The sequence below is a fragment of the Pteropus alecto genome, unplaced genomic scaffold (genome assembly GCF_000325575.1).
Source record: "Pteropus alecto unplaced genomic scaffold, ASM32557v1 scaffold12, whole genome shotgun sequence".
NCBI lineage: Eukaryota > Metazoa > Chordata > Mammalia > Chiroptera > Pteropodidae > Pteropus > Pteropus alecto.
In genome coordinates, this window is record NW_006432669.1 from 8,768,303 (window position 1) to 8,791,317 (window position 23,015).

The following is a 23,015-nucleotide window of genomic DNA, read 5'->3' on the forward strand; positions in this document are numbered from 1 at the left end:
AGCATGTAGACCAGGACTTATAGTATATTCTAGTCTTTTATCTTATGTATATATATGTTTTACAAACAATCGGATCATTGTTACATAGCTTTTCTTAGCTGCTCTTTTTTGCTTAACAATATAATAAGAAGCTCTTTTCATATCATTAGTGTTTTATCAAATGTTTTCTTCATTTGACAAACATTTACTGGGCACATACTCCAAAAATTTTCTCCCTGCCTCTTCACAGTCAATCCCCTCTTCTCTAACAACTACTGAGCTGCCACTAGAATTTTAACTTCTCTAGAATGACTTGTCGGTGGAATCATGCAGTCAAGACAACCACATAATTTGCAGGACCCAGAGCAAAATAAAAATGTGGGGCCCTTTGTTAAAAGATTATTAAGAATTTCAAGGCAGTGAAAACAGAGCATTAAACCAAGCGCATAGGCCCTTTGTGGCTGCACAGATCACCAGCCCTACTTTCAGTATGTAGCTTTTGTGTGTCTGGCTTCTTTCACTTGGCATGGAGATTCATTTATGTTTTTGCATGTTTCTGTACTTTGTCCTTTGTTATCGCGGAGTAGTATTTTATTGCCTGAATGTGTCACAATTTATCTACAAATGGATAGACATTTGTGTTGTTTTCATTTGGAGCTATTATGAATGAACCACTACAAGCATTTAAATACAACTCTTTATGTTATGTCTTTTGAAGAAAAGTTTTTAATTTTGATAAAGTACAATGGATCAACTTTTTTCTTTTATTGTTCACAGTTTTTGTGTCGTAAGAAATCTTTACCTAACCCAATGTAGCAAAGATTTTCTCCCATGTTTTCTTTCAGAAGTTTGAAATTTGGGAGTTTTATATTTAGTTTGCTCCATTTTGAGTTAGTTTTGTATATATGGTTCAAAGTACAATTCAAAGGTTAGAGTTTTTGTGTTTGCTGTTTGTTTCGTATATGGGTATTTGTTTTAGCTCCATTTGTTTAAAAGGCCATCCTTTCTCCACTGAATTGCCTGTGCACTTACACTTAGGTCTATGATCTATTAAAGGGCTTTAACCAGAGGAATGACAAGATCTTTTAATAAGATCATGTAGCTGCTATGAAGAGAATGGATTATAATGAAGCAAAAGCGGAAGCAGAGAAACCAGTTAGAAGACTATTTATAGTGCAGATGAGACATGATGGAAGTGTGGACTGGTTTTCAGCAGAGGAGTGACAAGATCTCGTTGTTTTAATCGGCATTTCCCTAAAATCTAAAGATGGCAAGCATTTTTCATGTGCTTATTTTGTCATCCATTTTATATCTTTGGTGAAGTGTCTATTCAAATCATTTCTCTATTTTTTTTTTTTTACATTAAGTACCATGATCCATTGGAAATTCTTTGTTTGGTTTTTTGTTTGGTTTTGTTTTGTTTTTCCCGTCTTTCTTAAAATATAATAGACAACTAGCTGCCTGCATTTACATTGTAGAATTTGATGAGTTTTTTTCCAATTATAATTGGCATACAGCACACCAGCCTCAGCTATACAGCATATTGATCAGGGATTCACACAATTCGTAAAACGATCACCCCACCAAATCTAGCACCCCTCCTTCCCCCAACAAATTCATTCCAACATTATTAACCATCTTCTTCATGCTATATTTTACATCCCCATTCTACTCTGCAACCATCCACCTGCACCTCACAATCCATTTGCCCTCTTTTTTCCCTTAATCCCCATCCCATCTAGTATCTCTCAAAATATTCTCTGTATCTATGAGTTTATTTCCACTTTTGTTGTCGTCGTTGTTGATTTAGTTCTTTAGAATCCACATGTACGTGAAATCATGTGATATTTGTCTTTCTCTATCCAACCCATTTCATTCAACGCAATACCCTCTAGGTCCATCAAGTCAATATCTTCTTCCATCCCCTTCTTTTCAGTCTATGTGTATCTTTTCATCAGAAGCGAGTCTCTTATAGGCAGCGTATGTAGGGGTCTTGTTTTCTTATCCATTCAGCCACTCTATCTTTTGGTTGGAGCACTTAATTCTTTTCCATTTGAGGTACTTGTTGATAGGAATGTAGTTGTTATCATTCTTTATTCCTATCTTTAATACATGTTTTTCTTCTTAAAGAAGTCCCTCCAACATTTCCTGTAATACTGACTTGGTGATGATAAATTCCTTTAGCTTATTTTTGTCTGGGAAGCTCTTTATCTGTCCTTCAACTCTAAATGATAGCTTTGCTGGATAAAATATTCTTGGTTGTAGATCCTGGGTTTTCATTATGTCGAATATTTTGTGCCAAGCCCTTCTGTCCTGCATAGTTTCTTTTAAGAAATCAGCTGCCAGTCGTATGGGTGCTCCCTTCTAAATAACTAACTGCTTTTGTCTTGCTGCTTTTAAGATTCTCTCTTTGTGTCTACGACCATGCTCCCCTGAATGTGACCAATCTCATCTGATCTTGGAAGCTAAGCAGGGTCAGACCTGGTTAGTACTTGGATGGGAAACCACCTAGGAAGACCAAGTGCTGTAGGTGTTAAAAAAAAAAAAAAAAAGATTCTCTCTTTGTATTTAACATTTGGCATTTTAATTATGATGTGTCTTGGTGCTGGTCTCTTCGGGTTCCTGGTTTTAGGGACTCTCTGAGCATCCTGGGGTTTTATATCTATTTCCTTCACCAGGTTAGGGAAGTTTTCCATCACTATAGCTGTTCAACATCTTGTTTTCCTTCAGGTATCCCAATGACACAGATATTTTTACTTTTAATAGAGTCTCATAGGCTCCTTAAATTATTATTATATTCTTGTCTTCTTTTTTCTTACTGTTCTGATTGACTGTCCCCTATATAGGTCATTTGATCCTCTTCTTTATTCCTTTGTTTATTCCATTTACTATGCTGCTCAGCTCAGATAAAGTATTCTTTTCTGACTGGTTCTCTGTTATAATTTTCATTTGCATTTTTATTTTTTTTATCTCTTTGTTTAAGTTCTCACTTAATTCATTTACACTTCCCATTAGTTCATTGAGCATCTTTATAACCAGTGTTTTAAACTCTGCATTTGTTAGATTGCTTGACTCCATTATTTCTGGATCTCTGTTCTGTTCTCTCATATGGTTTCTGCTTCTTTGTCTTCCCATTCTGGCTGCCTTTCCGTGTCTGTTTCTTTGTACTAAGCAGAGCTCCTAAGTCTCCCGGTCTTATTAGTGTGGATTTGTGAAGTAGGTGTCCAGTGGCACAGTCCTGAGAGGGGTTCAGCTGCAGGCCAAATTTAGCCCAAGCCTCCGCCCCTCCGGGGCCACCTGTTAAGATTCAACAAGCAATCCACAGATGCTGTCCTTATAGCTGCTTCAAAAGGCCACACCAGAAACCAAGGCCAGCTGCCACTAGTGAGAGTCCTGGCGCTTCTCAGCAAGGAGCACCTGACTCACCAAGGATACACCTGGATGTGGCTTATGTGGGGCCACGAGTTGGAGGAGGCATTGTTTCAGGGAATCTTCTGGAGCAACCTCTGTTATCCAGTTTGATGAAGTCTCAGCTATGGCGGTGCTGAGTCCGTGCACTGGGAGTGGGGAGTTCAACAGAAGAACAATGGATACCGCCAGCACTTCTGCAGAGGATAGAGCCTCACTGCAGCCCTTACTCTGACAGTGTCAGTGTCCCCCTGTAAATATCTGTGCAGCCAAACTGGCTCAGAGCAAGCAGGTCCATCACTGCAGAAGTCTGCTAATGGATGTGGCCCCATTAAGAGGCAACTACAGCTGCTGGCTGCAGCTGCTGCTGCCACAACCTCTGTCCCACTGAGCCTCTCAGAACCAGGAAGCCTCAAAATCTCGCCCCATCCTACCTTCTGCCATTGCAGGGTGATTTCTTAGATGTCTCCCCAGTTGTATTTCTTGTTTATCTAGATCCCAAGTGATTTTTCCTTGCTGTTTCCTCCTTGTTTCTGTCACAACTTTGATTTGGTTGCCAGAGGGATGAAGAGAGCCTCTATCATCTACGCCATTTTCTCCCCTCCTCCTCCATTGGAAATTCTTAAATAGAGGAATGAAAATATCTTTTAACAAGATCATGCAGTGGCTATGAGAATGTATTTTAATGAAGAAAGTAGAATCAGAGAGATCAATGAGGAAATTATTTATAATCCAAGTGAGTTATAATGGAGACTTGTTCTGGTGTGGGAATGGAAGAGAGGAAGAGAAATTTACAGGTTTGGGATATGTTCTAGAAGTAGAATTGATAATGTCTAACCACTATGCTGTACATCTGAAATTAATATAATATTGAATGTCAACAGAAAATAAAAAATATAAAAATAAATTTAAAATTTTTTTTAAAGAGTTGATAGAAGCTGCTGGTTGACTAACAGTGGAAGATAGGAGAAAGATGAGGAATTTAGGGTAATTCTTATATTTGGGACATAAACTACAAAGAAGATGGAGGTGCTGTTGACTAGAATGGAAAAAAACTAGAAAGTGGTAGAAGAAGCAGGAGTGTTTGGCCATGTTAAATGTAGGTGCTTATTCAACATCAGTGTCAGATATTAAGAAAGCATTTGGAGATACAAGTCCAGAATTTCAGAGAGAGGTCAGAGCCAGGGATTTTTTTTTTTTAATTGTTATGTAGATGGTATTTAAATCTAAGATAACTTGTTACATATGAAATTGTGCATCCTTCCTCCAAAATTCATAGGTTAAAGTATTAACCCCCCATGTTATTGTATGTGGAGATAGAGCCCTCAAGAAAGTAATTAAGGTTAAATGAGGCCATAAACATGGGGCTCTAATCCAAAAGAACTGGTGTTCTTATAAGGAGAGGAAGAGACACCTGGAGTACAAAACTCCTAAAAGGTCAAAAAAGAGGAACATAAAAAAGAATAAGATTTGGAAACATTGGAGTTCACTAACTACCTTAACAAGCGTTATCTCAGTGGATTGGTGCAGATAGAAGTTTGACTGTAGCAGATGGTGGAGAAATTGTGATATCAGACAGTGACTACAGACAAATCTTCAAGATGTTTTGTTGTGAAGGAGAGCTAAAAAATGGGGTAGCAACCAGAAACGGATATGGAGTCCAAAGAAGTTTATATGGATTTGTTTTTGTTTGTTTTGTTTTTAGGATGGGAAATAATAGTACACGCTTGTGTAAATGATCAAGTAAAAAAGATTAAGTAGAGAATCAAGTAGAGAGAAAAACCTAATGCAAGAGAGAGGGAAATAAATGCAGAAGCTAAGTCCTTGAGGAAGTGGAGATGGAATCTAAGTAAAGAGTTTGGTGTTTGATGGAGGACAGGGCAATACTTCATGTAGGTTGTCAGAGCTGATGGTGTGAAAATGAGGGAATTCTCTCTGATTTCTTCTATTTTTCTCATTCAAATAGGAAGCAAGGTCACCAGCTAAAGTGGGAATGAGAATGTAGAATTTAGAGGCTATAGTAGAAGGTGTGGTATAGTTGTTTTAGAAAGTGGGCAAGTAAATGCACTATAGAGAAATCTCATAGGATTGCCCAGCAATATTGACAGTCCAGGGAGTAAAGTCTTCCTAAAAGATTTCCAACTGACTTGGCCTTCTATTTCGACAGCCTAAATGGGCTTCAGGTTCACCCCAAATGGGGGACTGGAAATACCTTCACTGAGAACATCGAACCTATACACAATCTGTGATTCTGTTAGCAGGGAAGGAGGCTGGGTAGGCAACCAGCAATATCTCTAATACTTTGCCAAGTTAATAAATGAAGAAAAAGGATCTCATTGTTTTGATTTGTACTTATTTCTTTCATTATTGGAAATTTTGGTGGGTTTTTTTTTTCATTTTGGTTGGTTATTTAATATTTTTCTTTTTGTAAACTGGTTGTTCACATACTTTACCCAACTTTCTATTTTTAAATTGATCTTTATGAGTCTTTTATGTATTCGAGATAGCAATTAATCTATTTTATTCATTTCAGAATACATTTCCAGTTATCATTTGGCTTTGTTGTCTGGTTATGGCATTTTCCATGTGCAGATATTTCTAATTTTTCATTTAAATCTGTCAATCTTTTTCTTTCTTGATCATCATGCTTAGAAGTAAGATTAACTCCTGTGGTATCATGCCTTAAAGGAAAACCCTAAGGTAACTCCTGTGGTATCATGCCTTGAAGGAAAACCCTAAGGTAACTCCTGTGGTATCATGCCTTGAAGGAAAACCCTAAGATTTTGTAAATATTTACATATTTTTATAGTAATTTTATGGTTTGATTATATGTATGTCTTTAATCTACCTGGAAATAGTTATACAGTGTGAGGTGGAGATTTGATTTTTTTCTTGTAGGCCTGGACATTTGCCTGAATGTAGCTCTGTAAAGGAAGTAGGACTAAACCAAGAAAGATGTTGAAAGTATGAAGCAGTTACACAGAAATCTCAGTCAATCCTAGAAGGAATTCTGAAGCTTGGATAAGATATCTCTAATTGAGGTAAGGAACAGTGTTGTCCAATCATTGGATTGTGGCTGCCCTAACAAATAGCGTAAACTTGGATAAAAGAGTTTTCTTCTGTGTGGGCAATTGCTGGAGAGAGACTCAGAGCTGTAAACCATACACGGACCACAATTCCATCAATTGGGGGATTGAGTGCCTCAGTTAGGCCACACACACAGCATCTACACCATTTATATGCATTGACACAGACTATTTTTTCACCACCTCCAAATCCTACCCATCCATTAAGCCTAGCTCAAATACTATATATATCCTCCATTAAATATTCCCTGATTGTTGTAAGTTATATTTTTCTCCTCTAAATTTCGAGCACTCTATATTCCTCTTATGGTACTATGGCATTTATCTTGTTCTACCTTCCACTAGAACTATTTTTCACTTTAATAAATTGAGAACTTTCAATGATCCAGGCAATAAACTATATAGAGAGATATAGAGTGAACAAAACAGAGATATAGAGTGAACAAAACAGTGATGATCCTCTTCATACTTCAAACAAATATTAGAAATTTAAAGTTCACTATAGTAAAATAGTATGTAGGACAGAATTTAATTCAAACAAGGATGTCAGGGAATGACTCTCTACAGAAGTGCTATTAAATGCAAAAGGATAAGTAGAGAGTAGCTCAGTGAAAGGAGGTGGTAGGGATAAGGAGTGGGCTGTATTCAAGTAAGAGAGGGCTGCTAATGGTAACGTTGATATTTATTCAATAAATATATATATTGATCCCTTCCTGAGTGCCAAATCATCTTAGGGGCTGGAGTTCCATCACTAAACTAAACAGAAAAAAATTCCTTCCTCATCTCCACCATTAAGCTTACATTCTAAGAAATGAAAGAATCCAGTATACCTGGCATTTAGAGAACAAAGGAAAAGGTAGTGCAAGATGGTGAAGATGGGGCTGTAGAGTCACGTAGAGGCAGACCGACCACTAGCTGCCAGGTAAGAATTTGAAGATTTTAATACTGTAGAACCTGATCAGATAGTTTTTTAAACAATCACTCTGGCTGTAGTATCTTGTCCTGCCTCCCCTACTATATTATAAGCTTTTTAGAATATTGCTCTGTGACTAATAAGCACATAACCCCCCTTTGTAAACAATGGGCACCCAATAAAGAATAACAGCAGCTAACATCTGATTTCCTTCTATGTGCAGGAAGCTGTTCTAAGCACGTTTCATGTATTAAATCATTAATCCTCACAACCTATCACCTCTGGCTGAATGAGAGGAGGTGTGCTTATTCATATGGAGCATTAGAACCTAGACACACCTGAGAATCTACAATTACTCTCTATGTACGGTAAGGGGAGAGAGAAGGAGCCACATGAACAGTTCCATATGCCTTTCCTATTCATATCTTATTCAAACCAAATTATTCTAATTCACAGTGAATTACAAAGATAAGAAATACCTAGACATGAAAACGGTGTGATCTTTTAGTTGAGAAAGCCTGGCATACACATTTGCACATCTCTATGACCTTCATCGTATCATCTATATTAATAATTACTCAAGTGTATTTTTAAAGAAGATGATGAGCTAATGTAACAAAATCATTGTGCTTTCTGAGGAGCTTTTTTATACAAATCATAACAATCCCATAAGTATCAGTAATTGTCCATTCTGGCGGAGCAGGAGGGTGAGGCGGAAGTGGGGAGATTTTTAAATCTCAAGAATTCATCACCTAGGATCTGTAGAGAGACCTGCCTAATTGGGAGACCGCCCCCTGCCGGCCCCTCCCTCATAGCACCCTGACATTGCCATGCACGAATGAGAGATCCCCTGTGGAAAGAGGGACTGTGCCTGCATAACTGAGAAGCAAGTGTGAAATGGCTTAGTGGTCCTTTCCTTCAAGCAATCCCAAACAGTCAGCTCTTGGATTAAGTGTAGGTTTATCTACAGGTTTACCCATTAAGAAAAACGTATAAATAATAATCAAGAGCCACACCGTCCCCAACTTGAGCTTTAGAGCTTTATTTCCTCGCATCAGTTTCTCTAAGATTTGATGCCCTGCTGTCTCTAGCATTTTCCTCCATTGCAGGTAATAGTTAAGGCCATTCCCTGGGCATTAGCTCCCTTTCAGCGCTGAAGGCGTATTAGATTGATCCAAGTAGGAAATTAAGGTACCTTGCTTTATGACGTTTTCATCAACTTTGTTTAAACAAGTGCAACCAGGATCTTGCTATAAAAAAGTATTTTTATAGAAACTAAACAAGACTAACCTGAGTTGTACCCAGCCATTAGGAAGGCAAAAGGACTGCTTTTCTTGACAGCCCTAAGAAGCTTTAAATTAATGTCAAAGACAGGAGTTCTGTCACATTCCAGCCCTTACTTGTTTATATCTTCCTGGGGCCATAACTCCACCCCACCCCATCTCTCCCTCTGCCCCACCCCCACAGGAGATGTCTTCCAGAAACAAAAGGTGGTCAGATTTAACCCTTCCCTTTGCCACGAGGCCTTTTAACTGCCAGCAGCTACGTGACATGATAAACAACAGTCTAATACTGTACAAAACGCAGTCAAAGTTAATAAGCAAATAATAATAAGTTCATTTAGTTAGCACAAACTAGGTACTGTGATAAACACATATATATATTTCCTCAATAAATTCTTGCAACAACCCAGATGAGGAAAGTGAGGCTTAGAGAAAGTAATTTGCCGAGGTACCTTCATAAAATTAGTAAGTGGCAAAGTGTTGAGCAGATTGGCTTGACTCTAAAATCCATGCTTTAACCACGATACCACCAATAAATTAAATTAACAAAATGTTATCTTTAAATAGGCTTCTTAATCATTAAGAGCTCAAATTGTCTTAAATATACCCAGACAACAGTGTACCTGTGAATAAATTTAATGCTTACAACAAAAATATAACTGGTCAACCTAATCAAATTATTTGTCTTTTTCATACCCAATATATAATATAGGTCAGTAAAATCATAATAGTTGATTTATTTACTCAAATTTTTTGGAATTTCTTCCTGTTTGCCAGTCACCAAGAACACAATGTTAAACAGAATGTTAAATAGAGGTCTCTGACCTCTTGAATTTACTGGCTATTGAGAGAAACAAATATTAACTAGAGAAGCATACAGATATTTAAATAACTGCACATTGTTATGAGCACTGTGAGAGACAAGTATGTGTTATGAGAGAATAACCAGAAAAACCAATATTGATTGGGCTCTCAGGAAGGTTTCTAATCTGCAACTTGAAGGATGCACAATAAGTAGTTAGGCTAAAAGTAAAGAGGAGGAGGTGTTCCAGGCAGAGGACAGACTTATCACCAAGGCTCTGGGCAAGAAAAGAGTTTGGCTCTTTCTAGACCAGTGACCCCCGAGTAGGGAACCCAGGAAGGAAATAGGAAATGAAGCTGGAAAAGAAAAATATACACTATCAGAAGTTTGGATTTTACCTTACGTGCAATAGAAACCCGTTAAAGGATTCTCAACAGTATAGTTTTAGAACCTGATTTACCATTTTTAAAAGCTCATTCTGGCTGCTGTGTACAGAATGAATGTTAGGAGGACAAGAATGGAAGAGGGAGACCAATTAGGAAGTTTTACTAGTCATCCAAGCAAAAAAATGGCAGTGACTAGGCCTAACGTGGCAGCAGTGGGACCTGGAGAGATGTGGATAGGATACACATTTAGATAGTATACACATTTAGATTATTAGATTTCTGATGAATTTAATCTGGGAGAGGATGGGGAAGGTGTGGGACAAGGTGGGATCAAAGTCCTAGGTTTCTGAATTGAGTAACTGGGCAGATGGAGGTGTAGAATAACATGAATATAAGAGTAAAAGAGGGCGGAAGTGAATGGATATTATCTAGAGCAGCGCTTCTCATTTAATGTGTATGTGAATCACCTGATGAATCTTGTTAACATGCAGATTCTGATTCAGTAGATCTGAGGAGGGGCCAGAGACATTGCATTTCTAGGAGCTCACAAATAATAATGCTGTTGGTCCACAGATCACATTTTGAGTAGCAAGGCTTTACTCTAGCAACTTTATTTTATACACACAAAGTTATAACCTTCAGCCAGATTTTTCTTTTTCTTTTTTTTTAATTTATTAGTTTTTAGGTGAGGCAACCCTTGTTTGACCTCACAGACTGCATGGACCTAGTCAGCTTACAATCTCTTATTTTTTAATTTTTTATGCCTACAGCACCTGGTCTTCCTAGGTGGTCTCCTATCCAAGTACTAACCAGGCCTGACCCTGCTTAGCTTCCGAGATCAGATGGGATCGGGCTTGTTCAGGGTAGCATGGCCGTAGACTCAGATTTCTTTTTAAAAACCCTTTTTCTTTAATCAGCCTGATTTCCTAAAGAAAGGATATTTTAATTACAAAAAAAAAATGAGCATAATTTAAAAATAAATTTCTGTAATAGGAAGAGATTTAATTTTAGAAAAAGTACTTCACCCTTAGTTTGTTCATTTGGCCAAAGATGAAGTGAAATATTTATTATGAACTGACTTTGAATAGCCACTGATCTAAACGAAATAACTTATTGATGAATATTTTTCGTTTAAACTAGTTGTCATCACCGTCACTATTTCATACTTTAAAAAAGTCAAAAATCAATCATTATTTATCATGAACATCCAGCCACTAGAATCAAACTAATATTGTTCTTGACTTCTAAGTACTTTCAGTATATCTTTTTCAAATCATTAGAATCATAGCAAATTTACACCAAGTAGAACTACAGAAAGAAAATAAGTGCTGTTTTGGCACATTTATATAAGTTGATGTAAAAATTAGCTCTCTTCATTTTATTGAATGTTTTTGATGAGATTTACTTTAGGTCAGATATAAGTGTATTCTAAATTATCAGAGAAAAGCTAGTATCTTGGCAACTTTAAACACTGACTAGAGAGCAAGTAAATGGTCAGTGAGAAGAGTAGTACTGAATTTTAGAAGGATGAGAAGAAGCGAGTATAATTTAAATACATGAAATAGCAAGGTGACAAAAATTGTTCAATAAATTCCAACTAATTTGTAAGGGCTTTATGGGCAGGATCGATATGTTATACATTTGGAATTCCCATAATGCCTAGCAATATGCAGGGTATGCAATAATTAGAAGAAATGAATATAAAACCTGAAAGAATAATAACAGCTAATTACAAAATGATGTTTCACTTGGTAAAATTTCAGTTAAGTGAAGGGCATGGGAGCCAGCAGTAATAATTAACACCTTTCTCTTGTAGAGTCAATTTACAATTTAATGAGGTAGTCAATATTAGTGTCTATGTTTTAAGGATGCAAAACTAAGCTTCATAGAAACTAAGTGATGAAAAACTAGAAACAGCTAATGAAGAAGAAAAACAATCATTTCTAATCCAATTAGTCTCTAAAGAATAGCCATAAATTGAGATATGTCAAGTCAAACCTATATATATAATGAGATTCTGTTCTTAGAAGCCCATATGAATATAGCTATTAATATTAATGACTACCATACAGTATAATTTTAAGTGTCAGTCATTGTGATGAGCACCTCATTCAAATTAACTAATTTAATCTTCATTATCATGGGATAAAAAAATTTTATCTTCAATTTACAATGAAGAAACCTAGGCACTAGAGCTGGAATTGGATTTCTGATGTGACTTCTGACGTGTCTATGCTATACTGTGAAAATACAAAAGTAATCATAAAATCAATAAAGATAAAACAAACCACAAATGTGTAACACTAAAGACAATATGAGAACTGCTTTGTAAATATGGAAGGTTTTTTCCATGTAAACACTGAATTTTAAGACTATATACTTAAAGTCTTATTATAAACTGATTATAAAGTTAAAAAAAGATGAATTTCATCAACACATTAAAAATAATTTACTTTTGAATAATGAAAAAAATAAGCAAAGAAATTCTTAAACTTAAATTAGCATCTTAAACCCAAAATGAATATTACATATACCAAACCTCATCACATTGCACACTTTAAATATGTGCAGTTTATTGTATGTCAGTTATATCTCCATAAAGCTGGAAAAAAAAAACAGGAAAAAATTACCATTTGGTTAGGTCCTGTGGAAAATGTTTTTATAAAATATTAAGCAGAAACAGTGACCTGATTTTTTTTTAAGTACCACTGTAATTCAGTGGGTTAGAAATGGTCTTATCAATGTATAGAGCTAGGTCAAATAGAAAACCATAGAGAAAAAATAAAACAAGATTAAAAAAATTATTTGTACCTGGACTATGGACAAAATGTGAAAATATCTCCACGACTCTGTGTAGGCAAAAAATAAACATAGCCCATAAAAGAAAATTAATTGGACTTCATTAAAATTAAGAATTTCTGAGATTCAAATATACATGCAAGTGACAGACTAAAAAGAAAATATTTGCAATACATGTGTCTGGCAACGGACTCATATCCAGACTATATAAAAACTTCCTACAAATAAGAAAATGACTGATAAACCTTCTTGGACAAAACACTTTAATAGGCACTTCATTGAAGAAGATATTCAGACAGCCAATAAGCAGATAAAAAATTGTTCGACAACATTAATTATCAAGGAAATGCAAATTAACAATCACGACGAAAAATTAATACAACCTCACCAGAATAGCTAAAATTTAAACAGATGAAAATACTGTGTGTTTGCAAAAATGTAGAACTGAAAATGTCACACATTGCTGACTGGGGTGTAAATTGATCTACTTTAGAAAACTTTTTGGCAGTATTTAATAAAACCAGTATGCCCTATGACTAATTCTAACCTTACATATATTTCTTTTGGAACGAGTACATAAGTCTGTCAAAAGACATGCGCCCAAATGTTCATAGCTGTTTTCAGAATACCCTCGAACTGTAAACCACCCCAAAACATAAACTGTAGTATAGTAATGCAATGGAGTACTAATCAACGATGAAAGTTAGTAGTGTGTGTGAGTGTTTCCCTTTCTCCTGCTGCTGCTGCTCAGGAATAATCAAGATCAGTTTTTTAAGACTAGGGGGAAAGGAAAGGGAATTAGCAGAGAGATGGAAAAGAACGCTGCATTCTGAAGCCAGACACGCTGCAATTAGACAAAACAACAAAAATTATAGACACAAAAGATAATTTTCAACAGAAAATGAGAAATATGTTTCTATTAAACAATATATTGTACTATAGTGTATATAGAAAAACTGTTTTAGCCTTGGGATGTTAACCTTTTTAAAAAAGCAGCAGATAGTAAGAGAATAGTTTCCCAAGTAGTCACATAGACATTTGTCTTCCAAAGTAGATAAATCTAATTAATTCAGAATAATTTTTCTTCAGAAATGTTTGAGTCATCAAACTTAGATAACTATAAATCCAAGATTACAGCGTTTGAAACCAGGAAATTAACCAGGCTGAATAATTATTATTAAGAGTTAATTTCTACAAGTATGTACTGGCAATTTTCCTTTATCTCGGACCCCTAGTTTCCATAACTGCCAGGCCCAGGGTGGAGGAGTGGGCGTGCTGGGACGAGATAGGAGCGGTGGTACCAGTACCCAAGAGAGCCGACGCCGATTTCCTTCTCTAGGAGCCCCTGCCCCGCCCTGAGGTGAGGCAGGTCGTTGGGGTCGGGTGGACGCGTGGACGCGTAGCCCCGCCCCGTCCCGTTTCGCCCCGCCCCCACAACGGCGGGCCGCCGCGTCTCTATGGAAACGGCCACACTAATGCGCAGCCAGTACCACGATGGCAGCCGGGGAGCCGGGGGATTTGGGCGGCTACTACTTCAGATTCCTGCCTCAGAAAACCTTCCAATCTTTGAGCACGCGGGAGACAACCAGCCGGCTCCGCCAGTGGTGAGAGGCCGAGGGGCAAGGAGAGAAGAGCCCCTTGGCCTTGGCGGCTGTGGAGACGTGGGTCAGGCGTCGAGGCCTCGCGGTTTGGATCGACCCCATCCTGAGTGAAACCCTGAGGCCGCAATAACACCTGCGCAGGGGCGGACTGGGTGGGTGGGACTGGCAGAATGTGTGTTCTCAGAGGGTGCCTGCCCACAGCTGACTTTCGTTTCTTCCTTTGCTCTAGGTCCATGCTGGGCAGAATCCAGGCGCAGGCATTCGGGTTTGACCAGAAGTTTCAGGCCTATCGGAAGGATGATTTCGTTATGGTTGGTATGGGGGTTGGAGAGTTCTGTGGACCTCCACTGATTTAAAAATTTTTTTCCCACTTCGGCATGTTGTATTAGGAACACTCCATAACTTAGTGACGACGTTTTCTTGGAGTTTGAGAATAACGAAAGGTGCAAATGATAAATTTTAAAAGGTACTTTTACATTTCCCATCATCATACATTAACTCATCTTCAGTATCCTGCCATAGAGATCTTTTTCAATTTTGGAAAATCAGTCTCTATTTTTAGTAGGCACACCTCATTTTTGTGTATTATTGCCTGGCTTTATTTACTAGGCTTACCTTCAAATTAATTTTGGTTTCTCGAAATCAAATCTACACTTGTAAGAACGTGCTCTTAACAGCAGTTCCAAATGAGGAATTCCAAAAGGAATAAGTCTTTCTTTAGCCACTAGAAGTGAGTGCTTTGAAAAGGGAAAAACTGGTGCATTCATTATAATTCAGTCACGTTATTTTAAATCCTGGGTTTTTTTCTCCTCAATCAAATGGAAAATACTGCTATGGTCTGTGATACTATCTTTGCCATCCTTGTCGTTAAGGCATTGACTTTAGTGTATAGTTGGCATAGTTTATTCACTTATTCACAAACACTTCCTGAGGGCCTACCATGTGCTAGGAACTCTGTCAGAATGTGCTGGGGATACAAGACGGAACAAGATAGACAGGAGCCTGGCTTTCAGGGATCTTAAAGGCCTGTGGCAAGACTGCCAATAAACAAAAAAGTCAGATCGTCTCATAGAGTGATAGGTGCAGTGAAAGAAATAATAATCTAATTAATACACCAAAATATTTACCATGAGTGTATATTAGTTTCCCGGGGCTGCTGTGGTAAAGTATTGCAAACTGGGTGGCTTAAAACAACATAAATGTATTATCTCACAGTTTTGGAAGCTAGAAGTCCAAAATCAAGGTGTAGGCAGGATTATGCTCCCTCTGAAATCTGTAGCTTCTACTGGTTGCCTTGGCATTCCTTGGGTTGCAGCTGCAGAACTTTAATCTCGTTCCCTGTCACTTAGCCCTCTCCCTTCATGTGTCTCTGTCTGTGTCTCCTCTTTTTATAAGAACACTGGTCATGTTGAATTAAGGGCCCACCCTACTCCAATAGAACATCATATTAACTAATTACATCTGCAGTAACTCCGTTTCCAACTAAGGTCACTTTCTGAGGTTCCAGGAAGGACATGAATTTTGATGGGCACACTGTTTGGCCCTTAAGGAAGGGTAAATTGGTTAAATGTCTATTTCCCTTTCCCTAAGATAGTGTTATAACATTAATATAATGCTATTATGCTACCTATGATGACATTAATAACATTTCTCAAATATTCCTGGTTAGATTTTTATATTTTTTATATTAGTACTGGCTCTCAGTAATTTTTTTAAAAAAGGTTTAGGATTTAATTCGCCAAATTTTAGACTGCTGTAAAATTTTTAACATAAGTCACTCAAATATTTGTTGAATACTTACTATGTTACTGCTGAGGCATGTTTAAAAGATAAAATGCTCTAATCCCAGCTTGCAAGGCACATACAGTGTTAGAAGTTAGAAATATAAAAAGTTCTCTACGACACAAAATAATTACTATAGTGGAGGATATATCAGGTGCCCTAGGCACAGAGAAAAATATCACCAATGGAGGGGCATTGGTGTCCAGACAGATTTCATAGGGGAGGGTGTAGAATTTATTTAGATTGTTGAATAGACACAGAATTCTTCATTATAGTCAAGAGTCATCCATAAAGTACAACAGGTTTCCTTAATACCAGCAATTTTTTTTCTAATTTTCAAAATATTCATTTTATTTATCCTAATTTTTTTCCCATGAGGTAGACAGTGTTATTCCCATATTTCAGGTCAAAGAAATGTACCCTTACAATTTTTGTTTTTCCCCACATAACTAATTTGAGGGAAATAAAGCATTGTGGCTAAGAGCATATCCTAGAAGGAGGTTTACGTTGAAGATGATGAGTCTTTATAGGACTCCTCACTGGCTCAAGCTCCTCACTTGCAAAAACCACTTCAAGGAACTGAGAGATTCTAGCAGTATGGTATGATGGCCATATATTTTTTGAAAATTTCCAAAAATAGATGTTTTTGTTTTCTTAGTACCACTACAATTATATAAGCTTAAGGCCCTATAAAACCTGAATCCTCCCCTGATTTGTCCTCTCATTAGCTATGTGTTCAAATTCCAACTCTGCTACTTACAAACTGCATGACATGGGGCAAGGTACTTAACCTTCCTCAGCCTCTGTTTGCTCTTCTGCAGAAGGATCATGTGCTTAACACATAACTTTTTGAATATGAAAATAATGCTGAATATATGATGCAATTGTTATAACAATTAACAGAAATTATATATATATAAAATATTTCACAATATGACTGGCTCACATAAGTTCTATTGTAAACATTTTTATACTATTTTTCAAAGTGCTTTTCTATAGCAATAGTGGCTCATGTGTGCCAGATTTAGCTTTCATCACTTTTTATACATTTGTCACTTATCTTTACAGCAATCTGATGAGTTTGGTGTTGATCCCCATATTATAGCTAGGTAAACTGAAGCTGAGAATGGTTTAATAATTTATGCAAGAATTCAAAGCAAATAGTGGAATCCAGGCCTTCTGATTTAACTTCCATGTCATTTCTACTACAGAAACTCATAACCGAACAAAGGATATTGTTTAAACTAGAATTCCAGATTTTGGGTTTCCCTTTGAATTTAAAAACAAATTATGTTCCGACGTTCATTTGTGTGGTAGTAAATGGATGGAAAGAAGGAAGGGAACATTCATCCGACAAACTTCTTTAGTTCCTAGGTCTGTACGGATGAACAAGACACAGTTAAGAAAAGGGAAAGACACCAAAAATTTCATTGTAGAGTGAGAAACTATACATAACATATGTGCAAGCTACTGTGGTGGCACAAAAGAGAAAGTAATTTGTTTTTGACTGAGGCAATCAGATGAAAGTTTATAAAAAAAAGTCACTTGCACTAGGCCTTGAAAGATGAGAAGTTTATCAGGTAGACAAAATAGGTAGATAATGTTAGATGAGTGATAGAATGATACTTTAGAAGGCCTTTTGTGCCATGCAAAGGAGTTTGAGCTTTGTCTAGCTAATGGGGACTCACTGAAAGCTTTTCAGCTGGATAATAAAATATAAAATCAGTGTGGCAGAAGTGTGGAGAGTGGATTGTTAGCACTGAGTCTAGAAGCAGTAAGACCAAATTGGAAACTTGTTCTCGAAACAGTATATGGTGATTTCCTGGATTAAGACAGTAGCAGCAGAATGGCCCGAAGAGATGTTTAGGAGAAAGGCAATACTCTAGGACTGATAAGATATTGAGAGTAAAACAGAGGGGAATATGTAGGATAACCAAGTTTCTGATGTGGTTGACTAGAGTGACATGATGCTGTCAAATGCATAGAAAATGCAAATGAATAAATTAAATGAGTTCAATTTTAGGCATGTTAAATTTGAGGTGTGTCCAAGCGGCAATATCCTACATAGTTGAATAAAAGATCTCACTTTGAGTCTCAAGAGAGAGCTCTGGGCTCAGTATGTAATGTTGGCATCCTCATCTTGGGACTAGGGATAATGAGGGGAATCTGCCACATAAACTATAAGGAAACATCTTAATTTGCAGAGGTCTAACAACACTTCTAATTACATTTCACAACCAGACTGGTTATATCTCATGGCCACATACCACAGAGACTGGAAAGTGCAGACTTTTAGCTGAGCATATTGCTGTCCCAAATAAAATTGGGATCCCTTAAAGGAGAGAATTGATATTGGATCAGAAGTGAGCAGTGTGCCATATAGATGATATAGTCAAATACCTACTTATATTTCATATGTGTGGCATATAGTAGATATACATTAAAAATTATATATAAAAAGCATATTAATTTAGAAATGCTTAAAAAAAGAGAAATACTTTTCCACTCTCACATTTTATGAAACAAGTTTATTCAAATCTCCACATGCATTTTGACATCAGTATCTTTGTTATCACTGTAATTAGTTTATGAATCATTAATGTTTTTCCAGAGCATATTAACTTAGTTATTTGAGATAACAGGGAAACCCTTCTATGCCTCACTGGAAATTCTATAACAAACCCCAAATACTATTTGCATTAGAGTAGGGTTTTTTCCTTTCTAATTCATTCTTGAGGTGTATAATTGTAATGTTGATAACAGCTATCATATTGCTTTATTTAAGGGCCTCTATGAAGACATTTTCACTGGCTCCAGGTCAACTCACTGCAGGCCACTTAGCCTACTTCCATTTATAATGACATCTAAATGTAATTGTAAATTGATATCACCCAGAAATAATTACTAAATCTGAATTAAATTTCCCCTTTCACTGATTCATTCAGAAGACCTCTAAAAAGCATTCAAAACAAGTATTGACTGAGGTTAATTCCAGCTCATATTTCTTTTCACCCCTCAAAATGTATATTACATAAACTAAAATAGTTGCACGAACACTAGTTTAAAAGACTTTGTAAAGTTATAAGGTAACTTCCTTTTTTCCTGAGGAATAATTTGAGGAAAAGCTACTTTTTTGTAATTGAGTTTGTATGAACCTCTAACATGTTTACCTTTATCCTCCACCACTAGAATGTAAACTCCATGGGAACAGGGATTTTGTCCTGCTTGGCATAGTGTAGACATTCACAAATACTTGTTGAATGTATTATCTTTATATCATACACCTCGTCTTCTTCCCAGCCGCCCCACCTGCCTTCCCACCCACCTCCCCGCACCACAGCAGGAAGTGAGCAGCTGTCAAGCGAGCCAAACTTCTGTATTTGCAGCTGCTCCCCAACACTAACATCACCTCCTCAGCTCCAGCTCAGATCATCAGACACTAGCTACTCATAGGATCACCGGTCTCTAGTGCCAAAAAGGTTGAAGTCTGTACTAAATGATATTCATTCTTCCTGGTTTTTCATGCAAAAATGCTAGGAGTCATCTTTGATTCCTTCTTCTCCCTTTGTCCCTTCCACCTAAATATTAACTGAAATCCATCCACCTTCCTACCTCCCTACTTTCTATCAGCTTGACTGATGTGAATAGCAGATCATCTTGCATTATAACAGCCCCACTCCCTCCTAACCAGTCTATATAGCCTTTCAACTCATTCTCTACACCTAAGCTAAAATGAACCTTTAAAAATAAGACTCTAACCACTTTTCCTCCATTTAAATCCTTTCAGTGTCTTCTCACTGCCCTTAGGTCAAAATACTGATCAATCTAGAGCGATCTTAGATCAAGATTAAAAATTTTGACTTAACCTACAAGGTCTAGTTTAACTCCCCAACCTCATCTGACCATTGTTGAACCTCTTTATTTTCCTTGACTAGGATGCCCCATCTTTTCTTACCTTGCAGACCTTAAACTTGCTATTTTCTCCTCAAATAATAGTCTTTCCAGTGTTATGCAAGAACTACATTAGGATAGCATGTTGGCTAAATTTTCAGGAATCTTTGTTTGCTGGTTTCTAAACTATTGGCAGCTTAAAAATCTACCATGGAAATCAGTTGCTACAAATGAGCACTTTTTTGGGAGGGAGGGCTATCAGTTGTTAAACATTTACCAGTATATACTCATTTTACATATCTAAACTAAATGTTCTTTCTGCATTAACTTCTCAACACCATTATGTTAGGTCTGCCTACTATGTACTTCTATAGCACCCTATACTTTATAATTCTCACGGCATGTTAGTTAATATCTCCCCTTTTAGAGAGGGAGACTGAAAACTCCATGAAGTTAGAGACTGTCTTTTTGATTTTGGAATTAGGAAGTGAAGTGTACTTTTAGTTGAGGGATGGGAGCCTGAGCCAGATACAGAATAACTGGTAGACAAAGAAGTGAAAACGATTCCTCTTTCACGAAGCTGTTTAGGAAAAGAGTGATAGCTTAAAGGGAATGTTGAAATACGAGAATACTTATTGTAACAGTCTAAACAACACATAACACTTCATAGAATTGACAATCTTTCTCTATCCCAACGCTACTCCCTACTTTTTCCACCCGCTTTTCTCACAAGCCTACAGCTACCACTTCTGAGGTAACTGGTTTTTTTGTTTTAATGGTTTGGTATATATTCTTCCATATTTTTCTTTATATAAATAGAGGCTTTATTTTGCTTTGTTTTATCATACATATTACTCTTACTATTTTTCCACTCAAAATGCTTATGGTTTTCTTTCAAAGTCAGTACAGCAGATGTTTACTGAGTAACTGCTGTATGCCAGACCCTGTTCTAGGCCCTGGATATATAGCAATTAGGAAGAAAAACAAGGCCTCTACTCCTGTGGAGTCTACATTCTTTTCTAATATGGACTTTCTTTTCAATAACTGCATACTACTAATGGAGATATACTGCATTTTATTCAACCTTTCTTCTACTGATGGACAGTGAAGTTGTTTCTGGGTTTTGACACTACAAACAATATTATAAAAAATATCCTTATATGTAAATCTACTGGTGATTTCATTTCTGCAGGAGACATACCCAAAAGTGGAATTTGTTGGATCATAAGATATGCATGTCTTTAATGTTCAAGATAATATCCAATTACTTCACAAAGGTTATAAAGATCCACATTTCCACCAGTGTGAGAGTGCATATTTTCCAGTATTTTTACCAAAAGTTACTAGCCTTTAAATCTTGCCAATGTAATGGGTGGGTAAAAGTGATATCTTCTAGTTTTTATTTTCATTTCTCTCACTGCTCTTGAAGTTGAGTATCTTTTCATAAGTTTATTGGCTATGTGACATTTTATATCATTTGACCATTTTTAAATCATGTTTTATCTTAATTATTGGGGATGTCAGCCCTCCTTTTTAATAAAAAAAATTATATTTGTTGCAAATATTTCCTCCTAATCTATTGGTTTTTTTATTGCTCATTATTATCATTATTATTATTTTGACTGCCTGGCACCTTTTGAACATATATGTGATTTGGGGTAATTTTATATTTAGGAAGTTCAAAGTGGAACCCAAAACACTTGCCTCTTGTGCACTAGAAGCACAAACCTGAGATCTAGAATTACCAATCAGACATATCAGTGCAAGACTGAGATTTCAAAGCAAGCAACTTAAGAAAAGAGGTGTACAGAGAATCCATTTCACTGGCAAGGTGGTGCAGAGGTGTCCGGCTTTCAGGAAGGGCAGTCCTGTCGCAGCAGTAGCCTTGGTGAGGAAAAGATAACGGTAGCTTCCTTTGGTGTTTGATGATGTTTGGTGTTTGAGGCTATTTCCTCATCAGGGCAGTTCTTCATATTATTTTGGGTTGTTCACAGAGCCCAGCCGTTAGCCCGATTCTCTCCACCTCTTGGAAACTATGTGGACTGCCGAGATACTTTTAATAAATTTCCCTTCTGATCTTTTGAGTCAGAGTAGCGGCTTGTGCTTGGGACTAAAACTCTTGACTACTTTATTTTGCCATAGAGAAAATTTTCATTCTTAGGAAGTCAGATCTATTGCTTTTCTATGGTGCTCCTTGGATAGAATTAAATTGGTGATTACTTTTAGATTTAGATCTTGTTGGGGGTGGGAATAGTGATTACTAAGACAATTGGGAAAACAAGATTGAAGGAAAACAAAATTTTCAAACATTATATAAACTACTTTTCACTGTAAATCATTATATTTATTAAATTGTCAAAGATATGTGTACTTTAACAAACAGTGTTGTTAATACTGTTCCATCTTGAAGGTAACAAAACGTCATATCTTTATAAAGCATTCATGTCTTAGATATAGTACCAATTTAAAATTGTCCTTCTCCAATTGAGTGAAATGAGATTTTACTATAGTTTTTTTTAGAAGTTAATTCTTATTGTTTGTAATAAAGTATCTAACTTATTCCCCTCGAATTTATATTTTAGGCTTTTTTCAAAGACCCAAATGTTATTCCCAATTTGAAGTTAATTTCAGATTCTTCTGGACAGTGGATTACATTAGGTAAATAAAATTTATTTTTATCTTTTTAGATGACTATTTTACTATTATAACAAAATTTTGCCTCAGGAATTTTTATTAAAATACAGATTATGAATAATGACTCATTTGTTTGATAACATCAAGGTCAAGTATGATCAGCTGTGCCAGGGAATCTTTCTCCCAGGAGTCTACTTCTACTAACCTAGCTTAGCACAAAAATGTAATTTTTCTCTCTTTTCATTAATTTGGAAAGTATTTATTGTGCACCTTCCATGGACTCTGCCAGATGCAGGGGAACATTAAAGTGAATAAGAGAAAACCCGAACTCAAGGAACTTTATATATATATTATATATATAATTTTATATATATCTAAATATATAGATATATATAGATATATTATATATATAATTTTATATATATCTTTATATATAGATATATATATAATA

At 36.4% G+C, this 23,015-nt stretch overlaps 1 protein-coding gene, 1 non-coding gene and 1 pseudogene across 2 annotated transcripts in view; 2 read left to right on the top strand and 1 right to left on the bottom strand.

The window, feature by feature from the left end:
• Window positions 1-2,393: 2,393 nt before the first annotated feature.
• LOC112476289 lies at window positions 2,394-2,512 on the top strand (annotated as a pseudogene).
• Window positions 2,513-10,618: 8,106 nt separating this feature from the next.
• On the bottom strand, window positions 10,619-10,737 carry LOC112476266. Its single transcript, XR_003045017.1, has one exon. It is a non-coding gene; the product is annotated as a 5S ribosomal RNA (ribosomal RNA).
• Window positions 10,738-14,096: 3,359 nt separating this feature from the next.
• CFAP300 (cilia and flagella associated protein 300) overlaps window positions 14,097-23,015 on the top strand; it is a 24,776-nt gene continuing 15,857 nt past the window's right edge. Inside the window, exons 1-3 of the mRNA XM_006907507.3 lie at window positions 14,097-14,260; window positions 14,487-14,568; window positions 22,513-22,588. Of these exons, the coding sequence (XP_006907569.1) occupies window positions 14,151-14,260; window positions 14,487-14,568; window positions 22,513-22,588 (268 nt within the window). The 5' untranslated portion in view covers window positions 14,097-14,150. The remainder of the gene's footprint in view (window positions 14,261-14,486; window positions 14,569-22,512; window positions 22,589-23,015) is intronic.